At 33.6% G+C, this 15109-nt stretch overlaps 1 protein-coding gene across 2 annotated transcripts in view; it reads right to left on the bottom strand.

Annotated features, from left to right (window-relative positions):
• The window catches only part of TBC1D5 (TBC1 domain family member 5), a 490620-nt gene that overhangs the window by 172146 nt on the left and 303365 nt on the right, over nucleotides 1–15109 (bottom strand). For both annotated transcript variants that reach the window (XM_019726007.3, XM_074312797.2), the window contains exon 14: nucleotides 9516–9688. In XM_019726007.3, coding sequence (XP_019581566.3) covers nucleotides 9516–9688 — 173 coding nt within the window. The remainder of the gene's footprint in view (nucleotides 1–9515; nucleotides 9689–15109) is intronic.

Here is a 15109-nt window from a genome sequence, read left to right as displayed (position 1 = left end):
TTTTTTTTTGAGGAGGAGGAGGACATAGCTCACAATGGCCCTTGAGGGGATCAAACCGGCAACCTTGGTGTTATTAGCACCGTTCTCTAACCAACTGAGCTAACCGGCCACCCCAAAAGGATGACTTTTAGTACCTGGAATGGTGTTGGGGTGGAGGGTATTATGTTCTATCATGAAGTATTCTGGCCCAGCAGTCTTTAGCACATCAGTATTTCTCAGCTGTGTAGTATGTCTTGTGTTTCAATCATTTTGATTATTAATCAGAAATACAAATTCCAAAACTGAATTTAATCACATACTTGTGGGAAATTTTAGAAAACATATTCATCTTTAATAAATGAACTGTTTTAACAAACATACAATTTAATAAATGGAATCTTAGTTGCAGAACTAAAAAATTTATGATAAAAAGTTATATGCTATATATTTTGGAAACATGTTGACATTCATTGTAAATATTCTTTGTAGAAGCTAGATATTTTGGAAGCATTTAAAGCTATTCAAATACATTAAATGAAAATGCCATCATTTGTTTTTTGGTTGTTTTCACTAGTCCAATATATTTATGAGACTCCAAACCACTAGTGGAAGAAGCCATTTGATTGGAAGAAATTTCAAACCCTGGGCAGAATTTTAGAAATAATAAGAAAAAAATAATCCTGGTCTATATAAACAGTGCATTTCTAAATATAGAATTACAGCTTCTTTTAGTGACAGCAGTCCAAGATCATATTGGAAATCACTGGTTTCTCAAAGTTCATAAGCCATTGTATTTAAAAGTCTTATAATGTAAATGTATCGGGTAAGTACTAAATCATAGATTGTATCTGTAAAATATTTCTTCAAGCTGCATCTTTTCCATTGCTACCAGCAATTCTCACCCAGACAATTGCAAAACCCTCTTAGGTGGTATCCTTATCTCTAGTCTATCCTCTCTTAAACACATAAACAACAATGATTTACTTTAAAAGCCAATTAGACCAAATCATTTAATGCTTTACCTTCTCAAAAGTCAGTTACACGTGGGTAGATGTTTTTAGGAATTGATCTTTGTCCTCTCCTTGTGTCACTTCACTAGCAATTTCAATCATGTAGCACGTGGATTTTCAAACGAATATTTCCAAATCTCTATCCAAAGCTCCAGAATCATAATTCAGTTGTCTACTATCTATCCATGATCCCACAAAAACTCCCAACTCAATACATCCCTAACTGAATTCTTCTTTCCCTTGAAGTTTATCATTCTCTCTGTGATTTTTTACCATCACTGATCTTGCTGTCCAACTAAACATTAATTCTACCCTCTCCCTCACTCCCATATTTAATTTATTACAAGTCCCGACAATTCTAACAACTTATTTACACTTATCTCTGTCCTCACTGCTTTTACCTTGTTTCAGGCCACCCTCACCTCTCTTCTAGAATACAGAAGTTACTATTTTTGCAGCTAATCACTGCTCCCCCAGTCTTACTTCCCACTTCAATCTCTTTACCATTGTGTAACCAGTGCAATTCTTCTAAACCACAGATATGGTCATAAAACAACTATGCTTCGATGCCACACCCCTCCGTTTCCACAGAATAAAGATGTAAACCAGTGCTGCCCAACAGCATTTTCTATAATGACTGGAATGTTCTATATCTGTGAAGTCCAACAGAGTTGCCACTAGCCACATGTGGCTGACGAACTATATTTTAAAATTTAATTCTAATTAATTTAAAATGTATAGCTACATGGGGCTATTACTTATTGGACAGCACAGATCTACGTTGTCTTTAGCCTGGCACATAAGGGTTCTGATGTCCTGGGATTACCTCACTTCATTTTACTCAAAATCTACTCTAGTTTTCTTGTATTCTTGACAATATTCAGACGTAAGTGACTTCTTACTAGTTTTAAGGGTTTATTATATGTAAAGAATACAAATATTTTTATGTGTTGCAATAAAAAACACACATTTGTCTTTGCATTGAATTATATTGGTGTAAAATTCTGGGGTAGTCAAATTTCAAACTTACCCTCTAAAATGTCTTCCACTGCTAGTTTTCTTAGAAAATCATGGTCACTGGAAGATTGTTATAGCTGCGTGTATTTTTCTATTCATTCTTTAGAATCTTAATTTTTTAATACTAGTTGATGTTCCTCAAAATAGAAAATTTTGCAAAATTTTTATATTTTGAATACTCAGTTCTTTATATAATTGGTTTGTGATCTTTCCTTCCTTTGTTTTCACCTCCTCCCCATTGATCCATCCATTCAAAAATATTTGCTGAATGCTTACCATGTTCCAGGTTCTGTCAAGGAGGCATGTATGATATATTAATGAACAAGACAGACAAACTCCTTGCTGTTAAAGATCGTACCAAAATTCAAGGCTATTATAATTGAATGTTTTGTTAATAAAGAATACTCTTTCAATGCTTTGGTTTCAAAGTATATATTTTTTGATATTACTATTGCCATTTCTGTATTCCTTTTATCAAACCGTATCAATTTATTTTAGATATCTCTTTTTAAGTAGCAGAGAGCTGGACTTTGTCTATAAACCAATAGAGAATCTCTGTCTTTTATTCGGAGGCTTAAAGCATTTCTATATAGTGTCATACCTAATGCTTGACAGTATTATTTGTCATCTTGTTACAGTTTCCTTTGTAAGCAAGCATTCCTGTTATTATTATTACACAGTGAGACTTAGTCAGGAACATAAAAGTTAGTAACAATGAACATCTTACTGAGTGTTTACAATGTGCCAAGGACTCTGTCCTACATGATTTTCTTTTTCATTTCACCTCCATAATCCTATTGCATAGCTACTATTTCACAGGAATTTCATAAAACGAAAAATATTAAGTGATTAGAAATATAAGTGAAAAAAATATATTTGATTTCCTCCATGTGTGCTAATGAATAATGTAAACTTTTATACTTCTTTCCCACTTTGAATTATTCACTAGATTTAAATATTTCTACTATCCAAATAATGTTTTACAGATCATTATTTTTGACAATTGCATTCAGTTATACACACCTAACCATATCTTCTTATTGGTCACATTGCTTTCAAGCAGTCCTTTAAGACCTGCTTTCCTCTTGCTTTAGTTACTTTTCATCCACTTTGCAGTGGGAAGAGTATATTTTTACCTAGAAAGGCATGTGGATGGCACCTGTCCTAAACTTGTACATGTGTGACTGGGTACAACCTTCCTTCTTGGCCTTTTTTTAATCTTAAAATTCATGATTACTTTGTCAGTACAGATTCTGCTTCTTCCATCTCATCAGTTAACTCTTTATGTAGGTCAAGTTTAAGATTAAGATAACAGAATCACTCCTACTCCTCCCCACTTCCTAATTTTTTCTATCCAGCAGCCTGACCTAAATAAAGTGAGTACAGCAGGTCTTTGAATAACATCGCTTGGTTCATGTTATTTCATTAGGTTGATGAGAAAAAAAAATCAATTTTCAGCCAGGGTCACTGACTGTGTGGAATTTGTATGTTCTCCCCATGTCTACGTGTGTATCCTTTGGGTATCCCGTTTTCCTCCCACATCCCAAAGATGTGCACATTAGGTGAACTGGCGTGTCTAAATTGTCCCACTCTGAGTGACGGTGGGTGTGTTTGTCTGAGTGGCCCTATGATCAAAGGTCTGGCCCAGGGTTGTTCCCGCTCTGTGCCCTGAGCTGCCAGGGTAGGCTCTGGCCACCCGTGACCCTGAACTGAAATAAGTGGGTTGGAAAATAATTTTCTTTGTTTTCATTAATCTTTCTTAAATGTATGTGTAACTCACATTTCTTTGAATGTTTAATAATAGAAGTGTTTGGAGTCTGTATTTAGAAGTTTGGTGATGTTTTTGTGACCAGAAATATGCCATAGGAACTTAACTTTTGCTTCTATCAATTAGCCTTCTGTAAATTGGTTTTGTTACCTGTTGTTTTGCTTAACGTTACTGTTTCTAAGAACCTATCAACAACTTTAAGTAAGGACTTACTGTGCTGGCCCTGGACAAGACTTAGGTCTTAGGCAATGACTTCTCATTTTAGCATACTTTTGCTGCTGGCACCTCTCTCTACGTGGAAGGTCCTGAGCTCTTTTTTCCCTAATTCTTGGCATGGCTATGGTTGGGTCTCTCCATTGCACTTGATTTTCCATTTCCTCCCTACCAGGGTGGCTTCTGATCACTACTAACAAGGCTCTTCGGATTCTAGGCCTTATTAGTAATGATCAGACCTGCCTGTTGTGATCAATAGTAGTGATCAAAAAAAACACAAAAAACAAAAAACCTGCCTGTTATTTTTGTTTGATTTTTGTTTTATTCTGTTTTGTTTTTGCTTATCTAGTCACCCTGAGTTTGGTTCATGGTGCAATCTGACATAGTCCCTGTGGGTGCCTTAGTTTTCTACCATGTTCACAGATGTAGTCAAAATGGAGTGTGAATAGAGGCTTAACAGTTCAAAGCTTGGCTCAAAATCTTGGTAGGTGGTCGCTCTAAATTAAGCCTTTATAAGCCTTAATTTCCTCATCTAAAAACTGGAGATAATAACAGTACGTACCCCAATGTGCTATGAGGATAAATAAGACAATCTATGTAAAGCCATTAGTATATTAACAATTATTAATCATTATTTCAAATACTTTATTATTCTTCCCCATAATTCTTAATCCTGATCATTCTTCATACAGAAGGGAAAATAACAGGGTTTTCAACAGGAGTAATTCTAGGGCACTATCCAGTGGTATATGACAACAAGGTATCATTGGATCTTCACCTTCTAATCCCTCATTCTGGTTTTTATATTTAACATATAAGAAATCTCACTGAATAGAAAAGAATACTTCAATCATTAACTGTGTTTAGAATAGGAAGCTTTTTGCTTCAACTGTTGAGAGAATTTTGAAGGTGGGTAATACTGACTTTAATGACTGAGAGTTACATTTTTTACAATATGTTTGTATTTAAAATATAGATTTTAAAAAACTTAGCAGTCATACATAATTACATTGTGACATGTGTTAGAACAAATACATTGTTTTATAAACATTTTAAAATTATATCACAAAATTTAGCAGGTTATTTATCAATACTCAAGAACCTCCCCAATTAAATTCCTATAAACCACCACAGTGAAACAACTGCTAATCCAGAAAATAGGAAATAAGGGAAATGCAAGATGTATAATAAACATTTGGAAGATATAGAATTTATCCCATGAGTGTTGTAAAGAGCTCATAATTTAAGAATGCCAAAGCCCAAGTGTGTAATGAGGGTCTTTCCTCAAAAGTGACATTAATTGCATATCCCACAGATGCTTATTATGTATTCTATTTATATCAAAGTATAACATGTAGTCAAAAATATACGGATTCAATATATTTAAGGGTGATCATAAAACACAGTTACTCTGGCCTAGCTAAAATTGTTATTTTTAAACTTTAATTTTTGGTCTTTTAAGAAAACAGTATTATAGTACTAAGTGAAAACAATACTGAATCTTTATATCGAATCTGTTATGATTAATGGTCTTTTGGACTCACAACAAGTATGTTCTCAGGGATTGAATCATAAAACTACTATTTTAGAGGCTTTTGCACAAAAACAATCCCAAAGTGATAAAATAAAAGGAAATTCTTGTTCTCGTAGTAAAAACAAAGATACCAACCTCCCTGCCCCCCAAAAAAACAACGCACAAAAAAAAACTCTTAGAAATTACCTTTGGAAAGTCAGATATAATGTAGTCAGTGTTTTACTTTGAAAATTAGTCAGCGTGCATTGATAGGCCCCTACACAACTTAATTTTTAAAAAGTCTAATACCAGTAACTGGCAAACCAAAGACAACTCAAGATGTTAATTATCCGAATTAAAGCAAGAGAAACTTCATTCTAAGTGAAACAGGAGTAATTGTTCATAAAGTTAATGAAAAACACAATGTAAATTACTTTGAGGAAATATTACTTTATAATACCACTTACAAGTATTGAATATTTAATGTCAAAACAACTTTGTTTAACCTAAATAGCAAGTTGATTTAACATTTCCTAACAGAAAAACCAACTACTATTACCCAAGAGATAAAGCACTTATACACATAAAACATCATGAATAAGCAAATTATTATATAACATTCAAGATCATGGGTCCTTAGTCCTATATTTCAAGATAAATATCAACTTATTTAAAATTAAGATAAGCTAATTTGGAATGACTTTAGCCAATGTTAGTACAATTAAGATTTCTATACTAATTATTAATTCTAATGTTGTTAAATAAATGTATTAGCAAAATGCAAACAAATATATTTACATATGGCACATCTGCTACATCAGGAGACTTTCAAATATATTATCTTACAAAAAGAAAAACAAAAACTACTTTTAAAAATAGAGTAATTGCAAAATCTTTTTCTTAGTGATAATTATAAGCATATTAGAAAGCAGATTTAAATAAATTTCAATGTATTATGCAACTGCTAAAGATTGACTAAAATTAGAAACCTGCACTAAAATGGAGTATAATTTCACTTTGCTAACACTTTCTACATCATGTAAACATAATTTATGATTTACTCCCCATTTTATAGAATTGTATTGATAACATTTTTTCCTTGGCGCATTCATTATTGACATTTTTATCATATTGTTTTCTAATTTTGTCAGAACATTTTAGTATATAAGAAAATATTTTTGTTTAAAAATAAAAATTCTGTAAAAAAGAGTTGGCATGCAAAGGTGCATTTTAGATAATGCAATTATGGATTCCAATGTGATCCTGAGGAAGAGTAAGTTTTATTAACTGAAAAGTGATTAGTTTATATTTGTCCACTTGATGAGAATTTACTCAAACTGTAACTAACTATTTTCAAGTATTAATATTGAATATTATCAACTTCCAACAGGAACAGAGAGTAGCATCAACAATTATTTAGATTAACATTACTTCTATGATATAGAACAAAATATTTCAATTCACTTCAATGAGATACAGACCTACAATACTTATTAGGTTCAAGGACATAAAATTACTGTGCCAAATTGCTATGATCTGTTTCTAAAAGTTTACTTTAAAGTTCTATATTATCTCTTCAGAAGCACTGGTCTAAAGGACAGCTATAATATTATGTTTCTACTTTCAAGAATACCATATGCTTTAGTGAAGAAAACTAGAAAGCCAAAGCCAGAGCTGGAAGGGTTCATGAATCACATAACTCACCACAGTCACAGAGCCATGCTATTCTTATTAAGTAATGGGAATGACAGATAATGATGACAAAAGCATTACCAAACATATGTTTAATGTTTGGTGTATACTGAGCACTACGGCATTTGCACATTACGATTTAATTCTCTATGAAGTAGGTACTATTCTTTTTCATTTCCATTTCACAGATAAAGAAACCAAAGCTCGAAATGGGTAAACAAGTCCGTTTCATTCCAAAGTCTGTGCTTCTAACAGCTATTTAGTATTGTACTAATATTACTCTTTGGCACCAAAGATTTCACAGTTATCAACAGGAAATATACTGTGGAGAAGCATAGCTTATGATAGCATAAAGATGAGAAAATAAAACCACACTGACCTGTCACATGCCCCACAAATAAAAAAAGAAAATTTAATAAATGAAATGAGTAAGAAAAATCTTTGTACTATAAAAGGTAGTACAGACCAATTAAGAGAATGAGTGACTTCTTCAAAGATATTTAAATATATATATATATATTTTAGATACTGTACATGAGATTCTACACAAAAAATAATGGGATACATAAGTTAGCTGTGGTCACTGCAAGCCTTGGTATTGTTAGTACTGCTAAAAAATAAAACTGAAAGGATTAAGAGAAATTATGTCATGGATCATGGAATTTTCCTGGGAAGGTACTAGGCAGATGTCAAAGAAGCTCTATGAATCATTACGATGAAGAGTAAGCTGATGGAAACCAACATCCTAAAAGGAAATTGGAGCACAATGGTTAGAAGCCATTGCACCCACGTCCATACACCACCACTGCGACGTAAAGCACCAGCTTGGGTAACGAGCAATAAAGCATTTCAAAAAAATGATAAACATGTCCAACATTAACTTCTTTCCCCAATATTTAAGACCAATTTCTAGACTTTAGCAAAAAATTTTTGAGGGTGTAAATGGGTTTTTGTATTTGAATAAACCAATTCTTTGAGTTCACAGTACTAAGGAATACAGAATTTAACTCCTACCCTTGCCACTAGCTATTTTAAAATAAATTTTTACATCTGTAAACACAAACATATTAGCTAGACTTAAAAGTATAAATCTACAGTATTGCCAATATCCACATTACCCATAACTTTCTCATTCCCAGTGGGAATGGTAGAACTGCTCTCAATGATGAAGTTAAGCTTAAGTCACAGAAATGAAAACAAGTACCATTAAAAATAGAAAAGCATGACGTCATCAATTACTTGTCAGGGGTTCCAGAGAAGAAAGGCAACTGAATTATTATTAGTGAAAGACTCAGTGTAACATGAGAACATAAAGAAAACACTCATTGATAATGTTTTCTTTGAACTAAATAAATTGGTCTCCGCTCTGGTGCTAAAGCTTTGACTTATTTGAGATTCTCTGCAATCCTAATAATGAATTCATATTTATTGAGCATCTACTATGTACATCTCAATGATATCTTTTCAATTTTCCATGTTCTACCTGAGAGATGGGATTTGCAGGGAATATCTACCAAGGAACTGCTCAGAACAAGATATTAATGTTCTATTGTCTCAATATAAAGGATCCTTCTGCTGTCTGTAGTACTACTCAACTAATTCATATTTATTAAAACCGCTATCTTTATAATTTGCCTACTCACCTTATAAGCCACTGAATCAATACACACACACAAACACACACACCCTAAGGAGTGACTTCTCCCTATTCTTCTGCTATGATAGCATGCTACAGAGGTTGTATGGCTGAAGAAGATTAACATATCATGTTCACTGTGAGAAACATTGATTTTAATTTTCGAAATGCACTTCTGAAGGCCGAGCAGAAAAACACACAATAAAAGGGAAAGAACATGGATATCTTAAAGGATTGTTCGGGTTCAGGGCTGGCTTCATGTGTGTATGACCTGTGCAACTCTGTACTTCTTAAACTGCTTGGTTTAATGATCTGCTATTGCCATCTTGAAATTCTTACTACTATTTTTTTTTAAAAGGGGCCATTCATTTTTATTTTGCACTGGGCTCTGCAGATTGTGGAGCCTATCCTGCTTGGATCTGAATTATGACTTCACTGTTTAATATCTATAAACTTAGCATAAGCCTTAATTTCTTCCTCCATAACAAAAAGGGTAACAACTCAGTTAACAGGCTTGGTGAGAGTATTAGATGAAATATATATGTGAAAGTCATGAGCACAGAGCCTGGCACGTAGGACACAAGAGAGACATGAAATAAAATGGAGCGGGAACAGTTCTTGTTCTTTGAGACATATAGAAACCATCATAAATCATGATGTAGCTGAAATTTGAATGTTAGTACTTACAACCCATATATCTGTGGTGCAATTTCTAGTCTGTTCAAGTGCATGTAAAGCTCGATATCATGCTTCTTCAGTAGGTGATCCTGGATGTGGTTGACTTTAGTAACAACAGCAATTGTGGGCCCTAAATCCTGTGGTCTAGCGAAGGGGATGGGAGGCATCAGTGTTTCTTTCCCCTGAAAATAGGAAAAATGGAACACGTGTTACTGCAACATGAAATTAACAAATGTATGGACATAATTCTTGAATACATTTATCAATGGGAGTTTAAATAGGAAGCAACCACTTTCATCATCTTATGACAAATGCTTATAATGTGGAATCATATGCTGATCACCATCATATACATGGCTGTGCTCAAAGTAAAGACTAGGAAACACTGTCTAAAATGTTGTCTACCTGTATCCCCTTGACCGCTTTCTCTGGTGATATTATGGATTACAAGATAATTTTGGCTAGAGGTAGTGGTGGCCACTGATCTATTTGTCCATGGTCAGTTTGTCTAAGCCACAGGACCTACATGGATTACTCTGAAGGAAATATATTTCTTGTGGAATAAAACTTAAAGGTGAAAAACAGTACATGAAAACTGTTTTAATCTGAGCTCTCAAAACTACAAAGAAGTCAGAAAATAAAGGTACAGAGTGCCATGAGACAGAAAATAAATACAGAGGGTGCCAAAAATGATATACATATTTTAAGAGACGTTATCTATGTACTAGAAAATAAGAGGTTCTCTAACTGTCCTTTGATAAAGATAGCTGAGTAGAAAAGATTTTAAAACTCTCCAGACCAAAAGGATAGCTGACTTAAAAACAAAAACAATTTATGTGGGCCAACTACAACTTCTCCTCTTGCCATCCCATATCCATGTTATGGAAGATGTATCTGCAACTCCTTGTAATGCTTTCATGTGCATTTCAGCTATCCTTTCAAATCTGATGACTTCCTCGCATATATTATTTCTGACTTTCCTTCTGATGTTGGCTTCAATTTCTACCTCTCTCTAAAACTGGGTTTTATTGCATCACTCTCATGATTGTCTACTTAGTACTCATTCTCAGTCTACTTCTCTAGCTTAATTCTTGTTTCTGCTTCACAAATGTTGCTTTTTCACACAGTTCCGGTCTTAGTTTTATTCTCTACTTATATGCTATTCCCTGAGTGATCTCAGTCATATACAGTGCTTCAATCAAAACCATTTTCCAAAGACTTAATCTGTGTTCATAACCTAGAAGTCTCTTGAGTGCCTCTCATACATTCAAATGTTGGCACGGAATCTTAGATTGCCAAAAAGGCCCCTAATTCAGCAGGCCCACAGCTACGTTCATCAGCCTCTGCTCAAATACACCTTCATCCTTTCCGCATGCCTACCTCAACCCATTCTCCATTAAGAATACCCAGTTTGCCAATTTTAGCTCTTCAGAACCACTCAGGGGACTCTTACATGTCTCCTCTTCTACAGCCCTCTGTAACAACCTGATTTGGGGCCCTAACCATTTCTTTCCTCTTAACTGGTCTGCTTTTAAATCCACCTTCCAAATGCCTGGTAATCTACCTGACACAGATATTACGTTATGCCAAATTGATCTCCTTAAACATTTTTAATAGCTCTCCATCATTTCTATTCAGGGGGAAAAAAAAACAACATCCCAAATTCTTTAGCCAGGTCAATAAGGCCTTTCATTATCTGGATGGCCTCAACTCTCACTTCCAGAGATCCCGGGGATACCATTCTGTACCTGGAATTATCCCCTCCCCAGCGTTCCCACTGAGGAGCTCCCAAGTATATTTAGAGATCTGGCTCCAGTGCCAGGTCCTGTTTCACTATCTTCTTCTATACTACCACAGTGTCCTTTTCTACTTCTCTGCCTCCTAAACTGTGAGCTCTTCAAGAAGAATATCATCTTTGCATCACTGGACCATATTCAGGAGCACAAAGATAAAGGAGTTAAAGTTCTTGCCCTCGTAGTCTGGAAGGGAAGATCACAGCGAAAATAACTTAGAATTCCACAGAAAACGGTGACTAATCAGGCTGGCAGAAAGCAGAGGCGAGGAGGAACATGTGTTAGTGTGAGGAAAAATTTCCTGGAAGGAGTTCCATCTGTCTTTCCAGGATCATTTCAAGTCTTAAAAAGAAAAGCAGTCCTATCATCAGAGAAATGCAAATAAAAACCATAATGAGACATCACCTCAGACCTGTCAGAATGGCTATTATCAATAAATCAACAAACAAGGGCTGGCAAAGATGTGGAGAAAAGAGAAACCTCGGGCACTGATGGATAGATTATAAATTGTTACAGCCACTATATAAAACGGTAGGGAGGTTTCTCAAAAAATTAAAAATAGAACTACCTTGTGACCCAGCAATTCTAGTCCTGGGTATTTATCCAAAGAAATTCAAAACACTAATTTGAAAAGATACATGCAAACCTATGTTCACTGAAGTGCTATTTACAATAGCCAAGATGTGAAAACAACCAAAATGCTCAACAGATGACTAAAGAAATTGTGGTACATTTATACAATGGAGTATTACTCTGCCATAAAAATGAATGAAATTTTACCATTTGCTACAACTTGGATAGATCTAGAGGGTATTATGCTAAGTGAAATAAGTCAGACTGAGAAAGATAAATACCATATGATCTCAATTACATGTGGACTCTAAAGAACAAAATAAATGAACAAAAAAAAAAAACCCAGAAACAGACTCATAGATACAGAGAACAAAACAATGGTTACTAGATAGGATGGAGGTGAGGGGGATGGGTGAGAAAGGTGAAGGGATTAAGAAGCACAAATTGTAGTTACAAAATAGTCATGGGGATGTAAAGTATAGTATGGGGAATATAGTCAATAATATTGTAAAACTCTGTATAGTGTCAGGTGGGTACTAGATTTATTGGGGGGATAACTTCATAAATTATATAAATGTCTAACCACTACACCTGAAACTAATATAAAGTAATATTGAATGTCAACTATAATTAAAAAAAAATAGTCATGGGGCTGTGAAAAGTACAGCATAGGGAATATAGTCAGTAATATTGTAATAACTATGTACAGTGTCAGATGGGTAATAGACTTATTGGGGTTATCCTTTGTGAAGTATATAATCTTTAATCACTATGTTGTTTTGTACACCTGCAACTAATAAAAAAAATAAATAAAGGGAAAAAAAATGCAGTCCTTTGTACTTCCTACACTGTCTGCCCTAGTGTCTTTAGGTCTGCGGGATATAAATCCATAATAATTTTATGATTCAATTAGTTTGTGTTAATTTATATGAATAGGAGAAAAGGATACCTCTATACTATTGTCATTTATTATAAAAATGATATATCCAAGACACCTTTTTCTGATTTTGTAATATTTCATATTCTGTTCAAATTAAAAAATATTTTAATTCTTGTTAAATTATTTTTCTACTGATATTAAATTGAAATAACTTTATTTTGGAGTTCATGTTAATTGTAAGATACTATTTACAGTCAAAAGATATTGATTACTGTGAAGCTAAATTTCCTTCAAAAAACAAGCAATTAACATTTTATGCATTTTGGTCATGGTGGTTTTCTTTTACTGAAGAATCTTGTGTGCCCTAAATACCAGGCAGTTTTGGGTGGTGGCACTGAGCTCAGACAGGGTTTCTAAGCATCACACAGAAAACAGACCACTATATCTAGTCTTCTTCTAAAGATTTGGAATAGACATACTTCTATAGAGATACAATCACTGGAGAGAACTGATCCTAAATCAACCTGTTTAAAAATGTCTAACTTAATGAAATCATATAATCAATTTCTAGTTTGAATAGAATGAGTTGTCATTAAAGCAATTTCATATGTAGTCCATTTTTCAAATGCTTAATAGAAACTCATGTGTAGTCTAAGACTTATATATAAACTACAGTTTGAAAAGATTTCCCCTGCGCTCAGAATACTTATAACAAAATCTCTTAAATTTAAGAAACTCAAATACTCAGGGTCACTTAAATGCTAAACAGTAAAATCAAAAGAGAAGCTAGAGTTAGTGTAAAATACTTCCGTATCATCAGGATGTCTTATCATAATAAAGAATTCCATTTGCATTTAACAAATAGAAAAGCTACAACTACCAATAAAACTAGAAAATCTTTTCAACCATTTTTTAAGCAGTACTCAAAATGTGTCCTACAGATCAGAGCCAGTCCACAAACTGTTACAGGCATGCAACGACATAATGATTTTATGCCATTATGTAAACCAATGCACTGCTATCTTCATCAAGAAAGTCTTATGAAAAATATGTCTGCTGAAATAGGCATCATGCATACTGATATAAATGAATTCTCAAAGAAACTGGAAGAACTGAATGAGGGAGTGGTGTATTAATTTCTTGAACTTCTTTTAGAAAAGTGATAGAATCATGAAATAGAATAAAAAGGAGAGAATTAAAAAGTGATTCACTAGACATGCATTTTAGGAATATATTACTCATTATGTAGGCAAGTAATTAATATAAATGCTCAGAGGTCACATCTATGTGTTCCTTGATAAAATAAGTGTCTTTATGTTGTCTTAGCCATTTTCATGAACTTGACTCAGTGATATCAACATGAATTGGTAAAACTGAAAAATGTTTATCATTCACATTTTTATCATTTAGTTTCTCAGATACTGAGAATAAGTTATAAAATACAAAATGACCACTGCATGAAATAATCATGATCCCTGTTTTAAATGTATTCAAATATTCTCCGCTCAAATTTTTCATGTTCACATAAGTCTATGACTTCATCAAATCACTTCCCGAGAATATAAAGTTATTGTTCCAAAACATAATGTATTTCATCACATACGGTGACAGCAAGTTTCACCTTTAATAACCATTACAGAATGTATCATGTTTATATATTGCTGAAGGGAGATTTTATCTCCTAGGTTAGCGGTCGGCAAACTATCTCTGTAAAGAGCCAGACAGCAAATATTTTAGGCTTGACAGGTCATACAGTCTGTGTTACAACTACTCAACTCTGCTGTTGGAATAAACAAGCAGCTACAGACAATAAGTAAACAAACAGGCGTGGCTATATCCCAATGAAACTTCTTTGATGGGCATGGAAACTGAATTCCATATTATTTTCATATGTTACAAAATATTCTTCTTTTTATATTTTTTCAGCCATTTAATAATGTAAAAGCCATTTTAAGTCATAAGCTGTACAAAAACAGATGGCAGGCCAAATTAACTTACAGGCATTATTTTGCCCTGACCTAGACCAAAAGGCATAAAAAGCATTAATTATCCATTTCATTTTTTAAGAGATGGAATGAAGTGACTGAGTAATACATGGTTTCTAACCAGAATGCAATCAATTATACCAATATAAAAGAAATTAATCGTATAAAAAATAATATGCCCAAAACTCTTAACATCCCTTGCTAGAATGCAATTTTTCTAATATTGAGCAATAAAAATGAAAAAATCATAATGATCTCTAAGATAGCACATTTTTGTTTAAAATAACATATAATTCCACTTCTCTGTCAAGAGAATTGAAAACGTATGTTCATACAAAAGTTTGTACATTAAATGTTCACAGCAAGCAAAAA

This window comes from Rhinolophus sinicus, chromosome 5, assembly GCF_057876585.1.
Source record: "Rhinolophus sinicus isolate RSI-liver-muscle chromosome 5, RSI-T2T, whole genome shotgun sequence".
Classification (NCBI taxonomy): domain Eukaryota; kingdom Metazoa; phylum Chordata; class Mammalia; order Chiroptera; family Rhinolophidae; genus Rhinolophus; species Rhinolophus sinicus.
The sequence above is the reverse complement of the archived record's forward strand: the minus strand, read 5'-3'. Positions and strand labels throughout refer to the sequence as shown.